Below are 22,440 nucleotides of genomic sequence, written 5' to 3'. Positions count from 1 at the left end.
TTCCCTAGTTTCCGGCTGTGCTAGGGCCCAAATTCAACAGCTTAGCACATTGCAAAAAAAAAAAGGCCAATGCCTAGTGGGCTTTCTGCCCACTAGGCACTGGCCCTGGCGGGGGTCAGATCAGGAGATATGGCCCTGATATGCCCCCAGGGGGGAGAAGACTGTAGCCATTTTTTAGAGGGGGAGTGGGGCATTGGCATGGCCATTCTGGAAAGCCCCCACCCCTACGTATAAAAAAAAATCAGCATAATCCCTGGTACGTAGTGGGCTCTCTGCCCCCCCCTGTGTGGGAGCAGAAAGACACAGGCAATTTCTTTTTGGGTGGGGCATCGGTATGCCCATTCTGGGCTGCAACCACCCCTACGTATGATTAAAAAAAATATCCCTTGTGCCTGTGGACTTTCTGCCCCCCCATGGAGGCAGATAATGGGTTATTGCCCCATCTACCTCCGGGGGGCAGAAAGACTATGCCATTTTTGTGGGGAACTCTGAAAATATAATCCCTGGGGCCTAGCAGGCTTTCTGCTCCCAGGGAGGGCAGATTAGCGGCTACTGTCCCACCCCCGGGGGGAGGGGAGGGGGGGGCAGAAGGACTGAATAAGCCCATTTATATATAGGGGGAGCAAAGACCCTTGCTCCACCCATATGCCTAGTGGGCGGATGCCTTCTTGGGGCTCGCCCTCCTGTGGTAATTCCCAAGCAGGGATCCACTAGGGAGGGGTACCATTGGAAAGGGGAGATTCTCTCCTTTTCTATGTTTCCTCTCCCGTGTGTTTCGGTGCTCGGGCTGAGATAGCCCCACGAGCACCAAACCACTGAAACTAGCCGATCGGCTAATTTCAGTTTAATTTCCAATGTAATTACATCAGCGCGCCATGCGCACGATCGTCATTGCATTGGAAAAAACATGCCTCGGGAGGTTGGGGAAGCACTTCCCCCCACCTCCGGAGGCAAAAATAAGAAGGAAATACCTCTGATGTTTACAGCAGAGGGACTCGGTGCACTTGTGCACATGATGGAATCGTTCAGTCATGAGCACACAAGCACTGGTGCTCATGACAGAACCATTCCGTCATAAGCACCAAAGAGTTAATTGCTACTTCTTCTCTTAGAAGAGTCAGTGAAATTCAGGTATTGACCCTAGAAGAGCCTTTCTTTCAACTACCCAGGGACAGGGTAGTGCTTAGAACTAACCCTAAATTCCTACCAAAAGTAGTTTCCATATTAATCAGTCCATTGATTTACCTGTGTTTTTACCACAAACAGACACAGTTACAGTAAGGGCATTACAGAGTTTAGATGTAAAAAGGACATTAATGTATTACATTGACTGGACAAAATCATTTATAATAACTAAATATTTGTTAGTTGCCTTTGCACCTCGTTTAGAAACCGCAATTTCTAAATCGGGCATTTCAAGATGGATAGTTAAATGCATACAGACCTGTTATACAAAGGCTAAACAACTTTGTCTTATTCCACCAAAGCACACTCCACTAGAAAAATTGGAGCTTCCATTGATTTTTAGGAAACATTCCTATTGCTTATATTTGCAAAGCAGCAGCATAGTCTACTCCACACACCTTCACAGAACATTATTGTGTCGATGTATTTGCTTGCCAACAAGCCAATGTTGGTCAGGCTGTACTTAAGACTCTTTCAAATAACTGCAACCCCCACAAGTTAACCACTACCTAGGGGAGGTACTGCTTTACAGTCTATGCGCAGCATGCGTATCTACAGCACACATGCCTCGAACGGATTATGTTACTTACCCCGTAAGCATCTGTTCTTGGCCTGTAGTCCTGTAGATTCACATGCACCATCCCTCCTCCTCATCCACATATTCTTGTGTAGGTTCCAGTTCATATATTTTATTTCATACTAAGGCATAGCCATCTCAATGCTTACATACACAGCATTCTTACATTCTCACCTACCCACAGCAAACCAATCTGCAGATGGCGTTGACGAACATGCGCAGTATTCCCAAGATGAGGAGTCGCACATCTTTGAGACTTGAAGAAAACTTCTTGGAACAAAAACAGCTTGTAATCATCCGATGGCGGATTTATGCAAAGCATGTGAATTTAAAGCACTATATGCCAAGAACATATGCTTACAGGGTAAGTAGCATAATCCATAATCTCAGACAGTTCAATCATGCAAGTACCAATGTCATCTGTGTTCACATGAATAGCAAAAAAAGTCATGGTTGTAAATGATTGAATCTGTTTCAACCATTAGTATTTACTGTGCGTTTTTTTTTTGTTTAATTACTTTTTTTTTAGATTTTCGATGTTATTACAGACAGGAACCAACTATTGAACAAGTACACATGCATTCCATGCATGTGGTTTGCCAATTGGCCTTCATCGCTGAGGTCTAGTTTGACTTCACCAAGGCACAGCTAGCTTCAGGCCCACGCCTGGCTTTCAACATCATTCTACTAAACAGATTAAATCGTGTTTGCCTGGCTGGTTTATCTAACCTAAATATTTGTTGTTACAAAAACCATACAGAAGGAGCGCCAATATCATCAAAATGTTAACAATTAAATATTGAAGTCCATGAATGATCCAATTCTAATGCAAGTTTCTTTTTATGACTGAGTCAAGTCCTTTATTAGGTCTCGCCTGTCGATGCGCATGCGCATCGAGCATGGCGAGAGTATTGGGACTTATCCACTCTTTATCCACACTGCAAGGAATCGTGGCGATTCCTTGCAGTGCCCGTGACTTTTAAGCTCAATGCGCATGCGCATTGAGCTTAAAAGCGCGTGCACGTCCGTCTTTGTTTACCCGCTTCGCCCCCTCCCCTTCCCGCCGTGTCGCATTTCTCCTCCCCCCTCCCCTCTCTTCCCTCCGTCTTTTTTATTTTACCCGCTCCGCCCCCTCCCCTTCCCGCCGTGTCGCATTTCTCCTCCCCCCTCCCCTCTCTTCCCTCCGTCTCGTTCGCATTTTTTTGTGATGAATTCACATTACAAAATGTATACTATCATCTACACAGCTTTACACTTTCTACAAAATATCCTTAGACCTAACCCTAAAAGATCGATCGCTGCATCTTCAACACGTCCCTAAACAAACGTATCACACTACACCACAACAGCACGTTCTCTCATCATCCAACACGCCTTGCACAAAATCCCCGTCAGTTTGTTTTTTATAACCACACAGAAATCAGAATGCAAAATCTCTCGACAATTCTTAAACATTCTAACAACTTCTTATGCCAACCACATAATAAGAAATGATAACACAATATTAACCCCGGTTGTACCCTTCCACAGCACATCAATGCACCCTCCCTGGAGAAGAGGACGTCTAGGACCCAAGTCGCAGCTCTCTGATGGACTCTCTTCCTCTATAATGTTCATGTTGTGTGATCCTGGGCATTTCGCGCTTTCTACATATGACACAGTTCCTCAAGCGCCTAAATATCAAAAGCACTAGAAACCGGCATCAATCCATAAAGCGCTGGTCGTCTGCTAAGGGGAAATTAGCCATTTTGTGCTGCCTGCAAACCCAATGTGTTGCGCTACAGAAGCATAGACGTTTCCGTGGACATCACAGATACACCCTAAAGAAGCGCCCAAACGGTACATCGGAAGACACGTGTGCCCGGGTACTGTGTGACGCACACGCTGACGTCGACACCTGTAGACACCCTGCCACTGTTAGTATCGATTCCTAGCCTAGCATGCGAAGCATATTGCGAGGTTCCCCGCCCCCTTTCACCAGAAGCGTGTGGCATCCCTCGGTGTACAGCTCCTATTAACCCCTTGCTGCCTACGCCCCTCCTGTCTGCCATGACGTGTTTGTAGGCGCACCGTGTGTGCCCGGTATTTGCGTAACTTGCATGCCTGTAGGATCGGGCAGAGTAGGGCACGGGACCCAGGGGTGGGATGTATACGATCAGCCAGAGCTGAGGGCGCTGCTTACTCACCTGGGCAAGGGCCCCGCCTCTGGTCCTGGTGTGTTCCAGGGCCGGTCCCGTGCTGAGAGAATGAGTCCTTGCCTGTCTGCAGCCCCAGCCTCCCCTGCGACTGCCCAATCAGCAATCAGTGTGACTCACGCCTGCCAAGGCATGGATGTGAATCATCACGCAGCTCTCACATAATCTCGCCGTCTGTAAGAGCAAGCATCTATCAGTCACTCAAATCCACCGCCCCCCCTACTGCCAATTAAATCTCCCAGCCCCACGCAGATTTGTTTGCGCCTGTCACACTTTCATTGTGAACGTTCCCTTTGTGACAACGCTACCCTGTTAGCAAAGTCAGAACCCTACTGCTGGCAAAGCACTTACTGTAATGCAATAGGTCTCGCACCATTAGAGTTAGTGCTTTTTTTTTTTTTTAATTCTTTAGCATTGGCTACAGGAAACAAAAATGCTAAAGATTTACAAAAAAAACCATAAACAATTCTAAAAGCACTAACTCTAATGCTGCGAGACCTATTGCATTTCCAATGCTTGTTAATATATGAAGATTGTTACGTTTTCATCTTCTTTTCATTCAGAAAATTCTTTAAGAGGACATTTCACAAAATAAATAAATAAATGCACAATGCACACTCCACAGCCTATGCGTTTCGTCCCTCTTAGGACATTGTCAGCGCTGTAAAGAAAAAGAAAAATAATTAAAAATCTGTACTTCATTGTCTGATTCATTTTCAATTTTCTATATATCCAACGTGACCAAACTACAATTTCAGCATGACAATTAAAACTACCAATATTTATAATGCGGAAGCCGCCTATATGCCATACTAAATGATTTTAAATTCAAAATCCTGCCTATATAATAATCTATTTTACAATTGCTTTTAGACACATTACCAATATGGTGGGAACATCTACCAAATGTGCTTTATGTTTCTAATTCATATCCGTTTCACATCTTTAACCGAAACCCATGCAAAAGCTTCATAAACTCTTTATATTGTAATCCCCGCTTTATACCTTCCAAATTAGTTAGTCCTCTATAGAATATCTCTGTCAATATGCCTTCCTGTTCTAAATCTGTTTTTACGCTCCCAGATTCTACCATGTAGTTTTCTGAAAATGTAAAGTTTTTATAAATAAATGTTGGGAAGAGGAAAACCTATTTCCATTTTATTCAATACAATTTCAACGCTGTTTAAGTTCTCTTTTTAGTATCACTCACCCCAATTGTTTAGGCTAGTTCTGATGTTCCTCCGTATTTTATCCAAATTTTCTAACGATTCATGCAAAGTATCTGTCTGTTAAAAGACAAGATATTAGGGATATTACATAAACTACCCGCATAATATACCTCCATTTACTAGCTCCTCTTTTGGGACCATCCCTTCACCTCTCGTTTGCGATCAACAATATCACTGGTAAGTCTTCTTCAATTCTGATACCTCCTATGTTTCCTCCTTCCCCTTCTTTTTCTCCTAACACTTTTTTCTTGCCTCGCTTTATTCTCAAGATTTCCTCGAAAAAAGACGAATTAGTGACTGGTCTAGCTCCTAGTGCCCCGGTCACTGGTTCATCACTGGATGAGATGCTGGAACTGCAGTAATTAACTGAACTTAGTTCCCCCTGACCATCCGTAGATGTAGTTTGTTTGGATTTCGGTGCTTCATCAAAACCTTTCGCAAATGTAAAAATCCTCCCCTGACTGTAATCCTTTTCATCCCGTCTAATCTTGCTTCATTTCTTATCTTTAATTTGTAATTGATGACAATTTATTACATGTTTTAGAATTTCATAATTCTTTTCTGTTACTACTTTTAGATTCATATCCTGAATTTCTTTCTCTAGTTCAGCTATTTGGCTTTTCAATTCCACTTTCCTCTCTGAATTTTTAATTAAGATGTGCATCATGATGAAAGATGAGGCATATAGATTCTCTTCCCATTCCTAGAGAAGATCCTCGTCAAGATCATCAAAAGTTGGAAAAATTTGAATTCCGAGTCACCTCAGGACTCTTTTCTGATCTATGTAATTTTTTAATGTCATTCCGTCCCACCATTTCGATAATTCAGATTTTTTTAGTTTTTCTAGTTTCAAAAATGTATTGCTGAGAGTGTTTTTTCCTGAATCTTTCTAAGATCCAATATCACTAGTTTTGACCTGCTGAAATACTTCAGCTGCCAATTTCTCCCGATCATCCTCTACACTATGGAGCAAAGCAACCAAACACTATACGTGATCTTGTCTTGCATCCTGTTGAACTGTTATGGTATCATTTCCAGTTGGTAGCAAGAACATTAAACACATTGGTTACTTGGTAGTGCCTTTTAAATTAAGAACATTAAATCACTGCACCTTTTTCTTATTTCTTTTGTTGGTGCCCTGCGGTTTAGTGAGGGGTTTGCCATTTGTAGGCATACGTTTTAACAGTGCATGTGTCTAAATCTGCCAAAGAAGCTCCGGGTTGGTGTGTGTGGTGTTTTTTGGCAGTTTGTCCAAATAGTAGCTCAAATCACAGATGTGATTGTAGCATTTCAGTCAGGTATGTGTACTAATAAAGTATTTACTTTGCACGTTTAGAGTTTTCTGTTGTACACCTCTTTCTACCAATAGGGTAGAGAAATAGCTTTAAAGGTATCTCATACCCAATAGAGCAGAGGGACCGTTCAGAAATTGGTGTGATTTAAGCATGAAAGTTGAGGAAGACTGCGGCGTAGCCCCAGTACTGTAGAAGAGTCATGAATTACCTAATTGGATACAGAAAAAAAGGAAAAGGAGTAGAGCAGTTCGATTTAGTTCTTGAAGGGGCCACAGTAAAGCCCAGCAGAGTTCTTGCCGAAGAGAAAGAACCCCGGACGTAGTGCAGCTGTCTGAAAGGTGCTGACTCTGAGGAGGAAGAAGAAAAAGAAAAGAGATCATCTAGCTCACTTCAATTCAGTTATTCCTTGGGAGTAGTTATTCAAAGGGGAGCGTTTGGACACAGATTAGTACAGGCCAGTTTCTGTTCTGAAAAGTTCTCTTGGACTGCAGACTGTATTGTTCATATGTGTGCCTGAAGAGTGAATTCTGGCATCTGCAGGATATAAATGGGTCCTCAGTGTGTTAAAATGGACTTCTAGATATTGACCTGGGTAAGAGCTGTTGTTTGTTTCTCTGTACTACTAGTCGTTCTAACACTGTGAATAATTTTGTAATGATTCCCCCACTGGGCATCTATTCTTCAAATGAAGTAACCTTTCCTGACTGAGAGAGTCGTCCCCTATGTGCCTGCCTATTTGTTCATTTCTTCGGTTGTTTATCAACTATTCACCCTTCTTAAAATTCCCATGATTAATAAAGTGAAGAGAACAATCTTTTTGAAATGGACTGGCCTCAATTCACAAAACATTGTGCATTGACTATCAACAGTATGTAATTAAGAAGGTGCTACCTGATGTAGTTTAATGATGTTATGATGTTGGTATTTTTATAGCTCAGTAATCACCCGTCCGGATATTCAAGCTCTCTGTAGCCTTTGTGTGAGGCCAACCCTGGAGGGCTTACTCAAAAAGCCAGGTCTGCAGCTTCTTGTGAAAGTCAAAAGAGGAGGCGGCTCTGGTGGTTTGTGGGAGGTTGGTCCAGGCTTTGGGAGCCACGTATGAGAAAGCGCAGCCCCTTGTTCTGCTTTTGTGTATGTGTTGAGTGTGTGCGAGTGAGACTGGCAGGGGAGTTACACAGGTTGGATGAAAATGAATGCCGCCTTTCATGTAGACAGGGCCTGGTTTGGAGTGCTTTGTAGGCGAGGGTGTGGAGTTTGAAAGATGCACACCAGTGTATCGGGAGCCAGTGGAGTTCCCTACAGTGTGGTGTGATGTGGGGTTAGGGTGGGAGGTTGAGGACTAGTCTTGGTACTGCATTTTGGGCAGTCTGCAGTCTTCTTTTGAGCTGTTTGGTTATCCCTGCATACACTGTGTTACCATAGCCTAGTCCACTCCTGATAAGAGCTTGGGTCATTGTTTTCCTGGTGTGGTTTGGTAGCCACTTGAAGATTTTTTTTAGCATCCTTAGTTGTTTATGCAGGATGAGAACACTGCGTTGACTTGTGAAGCTATGCCCAGTTTGTTGTCTAAGATGATTGGGTTTCTTGCTTGTGAGCAAGGCTCGGGTCTAAGGTATCTTGTCTACTAGGTGAAGACCCCTTGATGGGTGTCTATCCCAAAGACCACCCTTGCGGCCTAGCCTGAGTTCAGTTGGCGGCAGTTGGATTTCATTCAGGTGGCCACTTTGATCATGCACGTGGTGAACTTGTTCCTGGTGTTGGGTGTTTTGTCCGAGACAGACAGTATCCTTTGCGTGTTGTTGACATATGCGAGGATATTTATGTTGTGTATGATGTTGGCCAGAAGAATCATGCAACTTTGAAGAGCATCAGGCTGAGTGAGAAACCCTGCAGGACTCCGCAAATTAATTCTCGAGCTTTAGAGGAGTAGGGTGTATGTTGATGGTTTAGGTTCTAACAGTAAGGAAGGAGTACATCTATTCGAGGGTGTGTCGTTGGATGCCTGCTTTGTGGAATCGTTGGATTAGAATGGGATGAAAGACTGTGTTGATGGCTACAGATAGGTCTAAAAGGATGAGGGCTGTGCTTTCCTCTTTGTGGAGGATCATCCGGATTTCTTCCTTTGCAGCATTGAGGTCCGTTTTTGTGCTACAGTTGGCTCTAAATCCGAAATGTGTGGCATTGATAAGCTTATATTTGGCGAGGTGGTCGGAGAGATGCTTGTTGATAGTTTTTTCCAAGACCATGGCTTTGTAGGGAAGAGGGAAGAGGGATATTAGTAGGTAATTTGGATGGGTAGGCTGAGAGTTTCTTTAGGAGGACATAGACTCCTGCGTTTTTCTATGGTTCTAGAAAATTGCCTGTCAGATGGAAGTATTCAGAATGATGGTAAGGGCCTCTCTGACGGAGACCATGCTTTGTCAAAGGCGTGATGGGGCACTGGTGTGTATGGCCTTCATGACTTTTGTGATTTACACTATGCTAATGGCGACATTGGTGGGCTCCGTGACGCGTTGAATTAGTCCCAGGTTTCCTAGGCTGTCAAGAAGGGTCGTTGAGCCCCTTGGGCGAGAGACGAACTGGTAACATAAGATCTGAGTACTCTCTAACTGGGATTCTTGGGTTGTTGTTTTCTTGCTTCTTTTTCCTGTGTAACACCTGAACCACTATTATGTTGCCATTATGTACCAGTCTGATATTTGTTTGACTGTCATTCCGTATTCTCAATAAAGAGTTATCAAAAATGAAAAAGAAGGGTCGTTGAATTTGGATCGGCCCGATCTTTTAAGTGGAAATTGAGGTCTCCTAGGAGGACGAATGCGCCGTAATCAAGAACTAGAGGACCGGTGTAGTCCATAATGTTGCTAGTGAAGTTGGCTTGGGTGCCTTGGGAGCTGTAGACTAGGATTCCACCCAGGTTTAATTTTGCTGTGATTTGTAATTTAAAGTTGAGGTATTCCATATAGTTTGTTCCGGCTGCAGAGAAGGTGGTGCTGTTAAATGTGTCTTTTGTAGTTGATGGACTCCTCCAGGCCTGTGTAGACTGTCTTTCCTAGTGACTTATATCCGGCAGGGAGAGGGGTATAAGGGTAGCAGTGTCTTGTGTTGAGGCAGTGGTCAGTCATTTTTCTATGAGGAACATGAGGTCTGAGGTGGCAGCATCCAGTAGGTCCCATATCTTCATGGTGTGCTTGCTGAGCGAGCCTTTGTTAAGGAGCCTGCATGATATTGGTGTGTGAGTGGTGCAAGTGTGTTTGTTGGTAGGTGTTTGAGGAGTTGGGTGTTATGAATATGATCTTGGTTGGAGTTGCGGGAGCGGTGCTGCAGGCAAAGCGGCAGAGGAGCAGGTGAAAGCTCCTTTTGTGTTGTTTGGTGAGCTGGTGTGCCAGCAGAGGGTTGCGTGATGCCAGGATTGTAATGGTGAAGGAGAGCGACAGGGCAGTGGTGGGTCAGGGAAAGGCCAGGGAATCTAGTGCTTGGCAGGGACAGGCTTTGACCTGGCTGCCATTAAATAAGTCCTGGGATGGGGGGGGAGTGCATGGGGTGGTGGGCGGGGCTGAGGAGGATCATGACAGAAGGGAATGAGAGGCGCAAGGGATAGGCAACGAGCAGCAGTAGGAGGGAGGGGTCCGCAGAGAGTGTGGGAAAGGGGCATGCATAGAAAATGGAAAGACACTGTACATTGGTCAAAAAGACTGAGATGGTAAATATCAGAAAAGGAGCAAGAGAAATGGCACAATCAGCAAAAAGAGCAACAGAAAAGTTTCAAAGAGAGAGAGTAGTAGGCACAGAACGATAGAAAATGCACAAAGCACGAAAGAAATAGCAAAGGTCAAGAAAGGAGAAAGTAAAATGGCAGAAGAAACAAGAAGAGGTAAAAAGAGCACGAGAAGTGTCTCAAAGTTCAGAGAGAGCGAGGCGAGATGGGTGCCCAAAGACCTGGAGCCAGGTCTGAAAGGACCGTGACCAGTCAGAGTGCTGGTCACTGGTAAGTCTAAGGAGGGTAGGGCCTATGCACATGCCTAATGCTGGTCCATGATGCGGGTGCCGTAAAGTAGGTTCTGGAGGTGGGGGTGGACTAGGAGTACCTGGGCGATTATTTGGGCTGAGGAGTAGCTCGATGACAGGGAAGGAGAGAGGTGAAAGGGACAAGTAGAAACTAAGGGAGGAGGGAGCAATCGCAGAGATGGCACCGGAAGGGGTAGGTAGAGAATGTGGAGATACACGGCACAAATGTCAAAGAAAAGAGCTAAAGCGATGGCAAAGTCGGAAATGGAGTGAGAGAAATAGCACAGAGAGCGAAAAAAGGCTAAAGGAATGATAGAAGGGGCACAAAAGTCAGAGGGAGAGAACAAGGTGAGAGGGTGCGCTGTGAGGCAGCAGCAGGGTCTGCAAGGGCCTTGACAGGTCGATGAACCTTCCAACTTTTGCAGTAACTGAGTATTTAAACGTATTTATATAGTGTGCATTCATTATTTAAAACAAATGGTAAATTTACAAAGTACTAGTATGTGTGGGATCGGTAGGCCCGTGAGAGAAAGACTATGATGTGAATGTCACTATTTGCATGTTAATATGTTTATTAATTGTACAACCAAGATGATATAAGTGTATTTAATTATTTTAAAAAGTGGGTTAATCTGCGGTAGGAAATATATACACCATATGCCAATCTGCTCTGCCATTTGCAGAACTTCAGCAAATCAGTTCACCCTGTATTTGTGGAATATGCTGATGCTGCACCTATGTAAATTTTGTCTAGGCAACAGTTTATGTTTTTTAGCTTTGAATCGCTGCAGTTGGAAAGTTGGCTTTCCCTCAAGCAAGAATTTGCATACCTACAGCTTGTATCTGGGCATGTGTTTTTAGGTAAAGTACATACGGCATGATTCTTTGGTGTGCAGATTTTCATATCTTTTGACTGTTAAACGTGACCATGTAGACTTCAATTTGGCCTACAGCATTCTGCTTCTTGGGGCATTGCTGTTAGCATTGTAAGCGTTGGCTCAAGAATCTCAGTGTACAAACTGCTGTTGGCTAAAATGCCTATACAGGCTGAACGTGTCGCAAGAGCCCAGTGTTACATGGCAGTTTTGGATTTGATCTTTTTTTTTTTTTTGTAGTCTGTGCCAGCAATATCCTTAGTTGGCCCCCCGACCACATCAGAAGCCAAGATTGGCGCACCCACATTTTTTGGGGGGACTTGGCACTCTTTTTTTTGTTTGGTTTTTTTAACAATCTTTTTATGGGTTCTAATTATTTATTTCAAATATTGAAATAAACAGAATCGTTGTTGCTGTTTGTCATGACTGGATGATAAGCTGAGCCACCCATATTGTGAATTTAGTTTTGCTTTTGTACTTTGTTCAAAGTGCAGTTCATGATTTGATTATGAGTCACAAGGATGTCCGTAATTGATCGATGTGTATGTAATTAGTTTATACACTCTTAAATAAAATGCATTGCTCTTAGCTTTTGTTTAACCGTTTTATTAAATTCACTGAACTATAATTTAATACAATTCTAATTTCCTAATGACATGCATACAGTTTTCTTGGATTGTGAGCTTTAAATGCGTGTAGGGTTGCGGCAACACCCAACTGATTCAGGCCTCTGACTCTGGTGTGTTTCAGACGCATCTCAAACCGGTATATATTTAATATTTTGTTGTTTTCTTCCTAGTATTGGCTACCCTGTTGTGACATTGGGATTTGGTTTCAAAAGTTATGTCAGTTACAAAATGAGGTTAAGAAAACAAAAAGAGGTGCAGAAGGAGAACGAGTTCTATATGCAGCTTCTTCAGCAAGCATTGCCGCCTGAACAGCAAATGCTACAAAGGCAAGAGAGGGAAGCAGAAGAAGGTATGTCCAATCTTTCCTTTTCTTGTATCCATCAGTACCCTGTTAACAAGGATACCTTGTAATACTGTCTGTGTATTTTTGCTTGTATAGCACTGGTTAGTTTTGCAGAAATAGATCTGTTCAGGTTCTCAACAAATGTTAACTTATTTTGTTGGTGAAGTTTGCTGAATCTTGCATATGCCATATTTCTTGTCTAAGCCGTCATTCTAGAGCACATTTGAACATAGTTTGCTGTTAAGTAGATTTCAGCTTGGATACAGAACAAAAAAAGGTGCTGAGGGTCTCCATTCTTAAATATTGCGTTCTATTATTATGATGAATTCCCCTTATTTCTTTTTAGAAGGCTATCAAATATGAAAAGTTGAGAAATTGATTTTGGACCAAAATCTAAGCTGGCTTCTGTTACAGGCATATGCGCAGGTTATTATCAATTGAGCAAAAATTAAATGTAGTGGCGTTTTTTGAAATTTCTATTTCAGAACTGAGAAAAGCAATTTTTAAGCGACCCCTATAAAGTACATAATTAATAATTATGTTCATTCTGTCATTAAACCACAAATATTACACGGCTGTTAGTTGATCGAGATGTTTCACTTGCTGTGTCCCACGAAGATTGCATTTTCATATTATTCCCCAACTCATGCACTACATTTCTGATTAGACATTTTTATGTGGATCCTGACCTATTGTTGAAAAACGTAGGTTGTGGTAGGATAAGGACAAAAGTCCTCATGTGAAGGTTACAAGAAGGACTAATAGGAGCCTTCACCTACAAAACCACTGTTACGGTTAACATAACTGACTACTTAAGAATCAATGAGGTTTCGATGGGAAATTTGCTTCTGGAGTAGGATGCCTGTTATGGTTTTGATATAGGGCATGTACATTCAGAATGTACAAGGGATTTACGTACCTCTTAACAGTGTGATACTGCGATTGGCAAATGGGGTGAGGGTTCTAGAGACTAACAACATTGGAGATGAGCAGGCTAGAGAGGAACTCCTACAGACGAGACCCAGTAAGGTCAGAGCACTGATTGATCAACCATGACTGTGGTGAGACAGCTCAGTGAGGGACCTAGATTGGGGGGGGTTGGGGAAATATGCTTGGCCTGCATGGGGTTATGAGATGTCATCATGGCATTGAGGTAATTGGATGGACGGATTATACACGTCCAGTTAAACATACATGTTGAACTAACGGCTTACTATGAGAAAGTCTACTCTTAATGAACTGCATACTCAAAAAATTGGTTTTATGTGTGCATACAATGAGGTTAACCGATTTGCCCCCTTTTCAGAGAGAAGAACCATGTCATTGGACGAGATTAAAACTGCAATCTATGAATTGGTGTCTGGAAAGATGTCTAGAGGGAGCGTACTCCTTGTGGAGTTATGTGGGAACCTACTGTAGCTATATTGCTATACATGGATTTAAAAGCGAGGATGAGAACTGATATGATCATTTCAAAGTCACCCTCAAGCCAAAGGGGCACCAGACAGGGCTACGTCCTTTCCTCTTTCCAGCATACCTTAGCCATGGAGTCCTAGGCCATCATTTCTACAAGGCACATGGTGGGGACTAGAAGTTTGAAATTACACACGATTCCCCTATACGCCGATGACATGCTTTTCAATTGTAAAAATGCAGAGAAAGGTTAGGACAAAGTATTGGTTGCTCTGACACAATTCTGCAACATTTTAGGATTAAAGGTAAATGCTAATAAATAATGTCTCTACCCACTGATATCAATCAAGGAGGTAAGGGTTGTCCCTAATCTGCACCTTGCCTGGAAGGTTGTCGCCTTACGTTATTAGTGCATCCAAATGTATCGCAACAATGTAGATTTGGTAGCAGAAATTTTGTTCCAGGTCCTTGCTAACACTGAAAGTTGTAAAGTTTCCTTAAAAACTCTGGAACACTGGGGGGAATGGTGGTTGATCTCATGTTGGGGGTGAAGGGTAAAAGATATAGAGCATCGCTTGCTAGGGGTGAGCTCATGGTTTGAGGGTGGATTAAGCTCCATTGATTTTGGTCTATACTATTCAGTAGCTCAATTTCAATAGGTAGCCAAATTGCAACAAAGAATCAACAAGCTAGTAGTGAAGCAGATGTTTCTGGCAAATGGGAACACCGAAATCTTGGCATGTTTATTTAGAGTTCAGATAAACACGATGCCATGGTCAAACTGATGGGGGTGGCTAGATAATGTTGGCAACAGCTGTTGTCCTAGACCCGTGCGAAGATGCACTCGCACCCAAACTGCTGCTGTGGTTCCTATACAAATTTGAGACCGATGTATTTGTTTCACAGCCTACAACAGGCATACAAAGTTCGTATGGGGTAGTTCTTTACATTTAATGCACTTGTGAGGAAGTTCAGGGGGAATGTGGGCTTTGCTGATGGCTCACCACACACACACACACATACATACTAAATACTAGTGCTAGGAGGCAGCAGGAGGGCTGTACTGCAGATTTATTCGGCCTTACTGGACATGACCAGGATGAGCCTATTAACATCTAAAGGAAAAGTGGAGCTACCTCTACAAAACCAGTTTTTATATGCACCCAAATTATTGGATTGAAGAGGCTGACCTGAAACATGTTCTGGTTATGCCTTTTGCTATTATTGTAATGGACTCCTATCCTAACGTTTATGGAGTGTGTGGCAGAGACACAGATTTTCTCCATGACCCCAATAAATGCCTATGAAGGTTGATGGGTAGGTTAAAGGAGAATAGAACAATGTGCGGATTTGTAGCCCTCGCATTGCGACTGGTCAAAAGACAACTGACAGTGGCATGGAAGAGCGACAGTGCTGCGCAGAGCACAGTAGGAGAGCGAGCTTGTCTCGTGGGGGGAGGCAGAAGGTGATGCCATCTACTGTCAGCAGAAAAGAGAGGGCAAACAAGTAATGGTGACCAAATGGGATATCCTTTGTTGAAATTTTGTATTTAAATTTGATTTTTTTAAACAATTACTACGGAGATAAAATTATTCAAATCCTTGGTCTGTTGCCCAAGGGTTTATTTTTGGAACATTGCCGAAAAATGTAATATCAAAATGGATACTACCAAACTCAGGGGCTAACAAGGGACAGCCATGTTTTCAAAAATCTCCTGAACTACAATCACACAATTCCAGAGCCTAACGACTACTACTGAAATCACTTTGCCACCCAGAGTAGCGCATCAAAATCTGTGCACAATCACCAGGTGTCTCAGAGTGAGAAAGTGAATTGCCTTCTAATTATTCAGTTCCTTGTGTCCCAGACATAAGGGTATACATTGCTCCTTTGCCTGACAGGGAGCCTGTGTAACCTAAATAGTATAGGCAAAATAGATTCATACTTCTTGATATTCAGAATCTGTCTCACTGCTGCGGTTTGAGTTGATCTAGCTTCAGTTTGTTCAAGAATTTTTCAGAGAGACCCAAGGATATAGAGTTATATTAATCCTGGCAAACACAGAAGAATTCATAATTTGAAGTTATTGCTGAAAGTTGAGGCAATATTTAATTTTTTTTTCAGCAACCTCAGTTGACCGAATCAGATTTTTCCTACAGCTTTTATTTGTTCTTCCATAGTTGGGCTTGAATCTAACCTGACATCAATGTTCTGTTCTCAGAGAACAAGGCAGGGTTTTCTAATCAAGAGACCGTTGAACATGGTTCCAGATTGGCAGCTGACAAAATAGAAAAACTGTTTTCATAGAATGTGTTGCTGTAGATACGTTCTCATGAACTGTAAAGGGGTAACCCTGTGTCCCTCAGAACCTGGGCGTTTATGAAATGAACAAAAACTGGTTCTGTCGGGGAAGGTCAATTACTTAGCATTCCATAATGAATATGCATCAAGAAACACAAATAAATATTTGATTTCAAACAGAATGGTGTCTTATTCGTTTTTCTTTTTTTTGTAAGGCTATCAGGCTGACATATTTTACATTGAAAGTGAGAGTACGTGACTTAATGGTGAATAAGTGATCAAGTAGTGACAAAAGTGAAAAGCGAATACCACATACAATGTGAATGGATAAAAAACAAAATGGACAATATATGTATCAAATAACATCTGTCCCTATACAGAATAATCTTAAAACACCCTGATTCCCTGAATGGAGTCCTTTTTCTACTTTGGGGCAAGGAGGGTGTAGGACAAAGGATTGTTTGAGGCATCAATGATTGTTTATGAGAGGTCGAAACGTCGACGCCCCCTAAACAATCATTAGATGCTGTTACATTTCATGTGATCTTCAGGTTTGAGGAAGGATTTTCGCCCCATAAACACTCTGTCCAATCACCTCCACCTCTCCCCCTAGGCCTGAAGGAAGACTAACAAGACTTTTTCCTCCCCTCGGCAACCTCTGACCCTTGAATGAAGGCCTCCACAAGGGTCACAAGAATGGAGGCACCTACACACACCAAGCCTCTGAGAAGGCCTTGTGTAGACACAGAGCACGGTCTCAAGGCTGTGGGGCATGGAGCCCACTTGCTACCACACAGCTTTTGGGCTCTGGTCGACACTGATCAGACTTTGGAGCCAAAGTCACTTCTGACTCCGGGCATCGACCCTCCTTGTCTGTTGAACTCCAAAAACTTCCATGAGCCCAAATGACCTTTCAGAGCTGAAGACTCCTTTAATGCTGGCACCGAGGCCAACCTCAATCCTCAGACCACTGTCTATTCCAAGGCACCTATCCGTGCCAAAGCCACCATTGGCACAAAGGGTTCTATCTACATCGGCCTCCGATGACTTGAAGCAACCAGTCCTGGATAGACGCCAGGAGGAGTTGGATGCAGGCAAAAGTGACTTTTTATCCATCCCCAAATGGGGAAAATCCCCACAAAGTTCCCTCCAACATCATCTTTGCAGACTTTGCCCCTGAATAGGAAACTAACTTATGAGGAACTGTTGACTTCGGAACCCATCCAACTCCTAAGCTTAATAAACTCAAGAACAGGGGCAACTTCACTCTCTAAATTTCACCACCGCCTTCCCTTCCACCACTTTCTATATCCCACTTCAATTGCCTTCAAATTTACCACAGGGGTCTCCCCCCTCCTATTGAGAACGCAATCCTTTCAGTTATGCTGACCTGTACAAGGCACCATTCGACCTATTGCCTACAGATGACCCGTGGGACAACAACAATGTCAAACCTCTGGGGTGAGCAAAGCTGGATCATTATCCTATTAGGGCATCTCCTCCGCGTGACATCAGAGCACATCACAGAGTGTTCTAATGGGGGCACTTTCCACAAAACGGAATGCATGTTTTCCACATGGAAGGTATTGTGGAAACACTCTCTCTAAATTGGAGAGAACTGCCCACTTCATCCTGATGTTGAAGGACATGCTAAAATTAAACCAATACATCTTTAGCAGCCATCGAGACCAAGCTGATAACACCACAGGCGGAAAAAATATATAATGCTTCTCCAAACAACCTGGACATCAAGGGTCATGTCCCACTGGACTTTCTTGTCCTCCTTAGAGCATGCAAGCGGGCTTTCGCTCAGGCAAAAGGTGATGCTTCATGCCTGATTAGAGTAAAAGACTGGACCTGGTTGATAAGAGGGTAGGTGCCGCTACCCACAGGTGGATAGCTAACTCAGTCAGCTTCCTTTCTCACAGTGACAGGGCTCCGTGGGAAGGGATGCAAGAACTAGCCAAGCATTTCTCTGAAGAATTCAAAAAGCCTGGAGATGGGCACTCCAATGCCACCATCCGATGTTCCCTTTACGCTGCAGACATCGCGTCCCCAGGAGCCAATACCAACTTCATCAGACAACATTTCTGGCTCGGTATCTCAGGATTCAAGCCCAGAGGTCCTTCAACATCTGATCAACCTGCTTTTTGATGGAGAGTCAGTGTTCAACTCTCAGGTTGATCAGATGTTGGTGAAAAATCAAGACACAGACACTGAAAAAACCATGGGTTTCCTTCACATAGGGGCACCTTTCATTGACAACAATACAGGACCGGTTCCAAGGCCGCTTCCCCAGACCCTTTTCCCTCATAACAGAAGCAGCAGCAGTCAAACCACCAAAATGCTTCACAAGAGCATACCGGGGGTGCCTATAGAGGCAACAATAATAAGCACAGGTGTAAAGGAGCTTCAGGCAAAGGGGCCTATAACTCAAAATGTGGACTGCCTTTGACCTACCAGTTCAGGGTACTCTCCTTTGGCATCCCCACTGCTCCATAGGTCTTCACAAAATGCCTAGCAGTGTTAGCCATCCCCATCAGAAGGGGGGGAGGGTGGGGGGAGGGGAGATACACATATTTTCCCCTACTTCAAAGATCTGCTAATTAAGAGCGCAAGTAACAAGCTTGGACAAGTTTACTGTTGTTGTAAAATGTCAGTATATTGGTATATTGTTATGTTGTCCAAATTTTATGTGTTTTTAAATGTTGTCTTTTATGATTTTATTATCGAAATAAAGACTTTAAAACCTGAAACCTGACTAGTAGACACCCAGACTACAATCTACAATCCATTTAAATCCAGCCTTTTTTAGGCGCAGTGCTAAACTCTATTTCAGACAAACCCGAATCATATCTACAGCGGGTGCTAGACTTCAGCATGTTTTACATCATTTGCAGCCAAATTGTCCACTCAAAGTCTGAAACTTTAACCTCTTTCTGGGCATGATGGCTTCATGTATCGCCCGAGTACTCCACATCTAGCTTTACATGTGGCTGATATGTTAGTGCCTAGAATCACCGTACACAGGCTTAGTGGGAAGATATAGTGATGGTAAGTACCAATAAGTCTCTGCCATGGTAGAACAGCAAAAATCTGTTGCAGGGCAGGCCCAGGTCCTGAAGTCACCATTACTAAAGACTCCTTTCAAGCCAGCTGGGGAGCACATTTGGACCACAGGATCGTTCAAGCCATGTGGGCTCCTAATCACCAGGTACCCCACATTAACTACCTTGAACTCCATGCTATGTATCGCGGCTTGAAAGCCTTCCTTCCCCCTTATTCAGAACTAGGTAGTACTAATCGAAACAGACCATAAAGACAGCCATGTGCTAGCTTAAAAATAACTGGGTAGTGCTCACTCACTCCCCCGATCGCTACTGGCACAGAAAACATGGCATTTGGCACTGTACCTGCGCATTCGCTTCATTACGGAGTACCTTCTAGAGTGTACAACATCCTGGCCAATCTGCTCAGCGGGACATATCAACAAGTTCACGAGTGGGAACTCCACCTGCAAGTCCTTCTCCAGTGGTGGAGCACACCACACAGAGACCTATTTGCCACACCAGAAAATTAAACATGCCCACACTTTGCCTCCAGATACCTCCACCCACAGTCCATGGGCAATGCACTATGGCTGAACTGATCAGGAATTTTTGCCAATGCTCATCCGCCTCTCCCATACCTTCCAATCATGGTCAGGAAGCATAGCTGCTTACGTGCAAACAGGGAGCCTTCCTTCCCTTTATGCAAACTGGTGGTAAAGCATTCACGGAGGCCTCAAAAGAATCCTCCCTCCCAAGGTTCCCCCTGCGCCAGTCTGGAATTTCAATCTAGTTCTCACCAACATCAGTGGGCGCTTTTGACCTTCTGCACTCTTGGGCCCTCCAGTACCTTTCCTGGAAAGAAGCTTTTTGTGTGTATATAATGCCTCATTAGTGAGCTGCAAGCCCTCACACTGCAAAAGCCTTCTTTCAGTTTCATAAAGACAGGATGATACTCCGCACTAACCCAAAGTTCCTTCCCAAGGTTGTTTGCCATTTCCATCTCAGTCAAACCGTAGAGCTCCTGGTCTTCTTCCCTTAGCCAAATTCGGTAGCAGAAAGATCTCATCACACTCTAGATGTCAAACATGCCCTTCTGTACTATGTGAAAGGCTTAGTCCTGTCATTAAAGCTGACTAGTTGTTCCTTTTGCAAAACCACACAAGGGTCAGAGCCAAAAGAACCCACCATGTTACCCCCAAGGTGCACTTAACATGCAAAAAAACAGCAACAATTACTTTTCTATGAAACCTTCCTTTAGCTGACCTACACAAAACATCTACTTGGTTAACCCCAGACACTTGTTACTAAATATTGTATAAGTATTTTTAGCCAGACAATAGAAGTGGTTGATAAGACTATCTTCAGGACACTATTTCAGACATCTGCATCATCCACACTCTAGCCACCTCTTGTAGGGGAGTTCTGCATTACTTGTATGCAGAGCATGTGTATGTACATCAAGGCATGCTATGAACTGAAAAGGTTACCCTATAAGCCTCTGTTTGTGGCGTGCATTGCTGTAGATTCACATTCGTTCACCCTCCTGTGTGTGTGGCTATGGTTGCAGGTCTCTCTACCAACTTCCAAACTCAGTGTACCATACTGCACTTACTCACCACTCAATACTACTCTCACCAGCTGAAATATCGAAAACGAGTGGTGTGCTGCCACCAAGAGAGCCCAAGGCCCTTCAGTTGGAAGTCTGTTGTAAACTCGATCTTTGGAGGTTGTCGCCGACAGGAACATACAACAAAGGCTTTTCCTGAGGACCAAAATCAAATTACACTATGTGGGCCTGACCGGAAACGTGGAGAACGTGTTGAGCTCATAGCCCTGGCAATGCACGTCCCAATCTGATGGCTGAAGAAAACTTTCTAATATAAAGGCGGTACCGATGTGCATTCCCAAAGCGCTCTGATATTCTTCCGGATCTTGTACGCGCTATTTAAAACTTTATAAATAAATTAAATAAATAAGGGTAGTGTCACGCTCATCTTGTGACTCAAACGACTTTCTTTGGAGAAAAACAACTTGCAAGTATCTGATCCCAACACTAGCTGGTGGGACTAGGCAGAGCATGTGAATCTACAACACTGCACATGCTTACAGAGTAAGTAACATTTTCGTTCGTTTTTTTCCACGTAAAATTTTTAAGTGGCTTTGTGTCATCCAGCCTTTCACACATACTATGCATTGATGCACTTTTGTCTCACTTGTACTAGTGTCACCCTGTGTCACCATATTCAGATTAATCAACTGGTATGAGAATAGTGACCCCTCTGGCATACCACATTATATTGTGGATGGCTGGGGGCCCAATTTAACCTTCATAATTTGAGAAATCTCTTGAATTAATCAGTATCTCTCATTCCAAAAGCCTCCAGGCAATCTAGTAACACCTAGTGTTCAGGGATATCCAATGGTGCTGGTAAAGCCAAAAGACTCAAGGCCACTTTCTTATTTTTGTGGCTAAGTCATACCTATGTAACTAACACAAATTTCTGCTAGTCACAACAATTACTCTTATCTGCCTATTGACATTCAGAGCTTTTATGTCAGAACTAAGTAGGATAATAAAATGGTCGGTCCGTGGTACCACGACCAGCATTTTTTTACACAAGGCTTTGTCACTGTATGCCACATCCAGCGCATGCCTAATCTAAGGGTAGAAGACACTTCTGTTAAATTAAATGTAAACTGGCCCAGATTTTGTATAAGGATGATTTATGTGATATCGGATAAATCAACAAAATTAACTTTTACGTTGAACATCAGCTAGGGTGTCTGTAAAAAAAAAAAGATATATTCCATGTGTTCTTCATTAACTCAGAGAAGTGGAGAAGTGTGGCTCACCGGTTAGAGGCGGCAGAAGCAGAGGTCGGCCCGGGACCAGGGTTCAATTCCCGACGTGGCAGGGTACGGAAACAATGTCAGCGGGCTTGATAAATCTCGCCTCTGTGCCTCTCTAACCATGGGTCCCACGCTGCAACTCTGGGCAATAGCTTGCCTAATCTCCACAACGGCCCCCTCGCTGGCGGGATGCCTGGTTTCACCTTGGGGGTGCCCAATAGGGACCATCTCACAGGGAAAGCCAGGACGGGTTCCCCAGCGGTACACAGCGCCAAGAAACCCCAGGGTGATCGTGCGCTCTACAAATTCATACTAACATAACATAACATAACTATTCTAACCTCTAATATCTCCAAGTAGAGTTGAAAACTTCAACCATTTACTTACATTTAAATGTTTGTTTGGCACTCTCTGCCAAGCCCCCACCACGCTTTACCTTCCAACATGCAGTGATCATTTGATAGCCCCGGGGGACCCAGTTCATACATAA

At 43.4% G+C, this 22,440-nt stretch overlaps 1 protein-coding gene across 2 annotated transcripts in view; it reads left to right on the top strand.

Moving 5' to 3' along the window:
• Nucleotides 1-22,440, top strand: part of MACO1 (macoilin 1) — a 328,965-nt gene that overhangs the window by 121,760 nt on the left and 184,765 nt on the right. For both annotated transcript variants that reach the window (XM_086957686.1, XM_086957687.1), the window contains exon 5: nucleotides 12,164-12,342. In XM_086957686.1, the coding sequence (XP_086813812.1) occupies nucleotides 12,164-12,342 (179 nt within the window). The remainder of the gene's footprint in view (nucleotides 1-12,163; nucleotides 12,343-22,440) is intronic.

Source organism: Lissotriton vulgaris, chromosome 2_1 (genome assembly GCF_964263255.1).
Source record: "Lissotriton vulgaris chromosome 2_1, aLisVul1.2, whole genome shotgun sequence".
NCBI lineage: Eukaryota > Metazoa > Chordata > Amphibia > Caudata > Salamandridae > Lissotriton > Lissotriton vulgaris.
The sequence above is the reverse complement of the archived record's forward strand: the minus strand, read 5'-3'. Positions and strand labels throughout refer to the sequence as shown.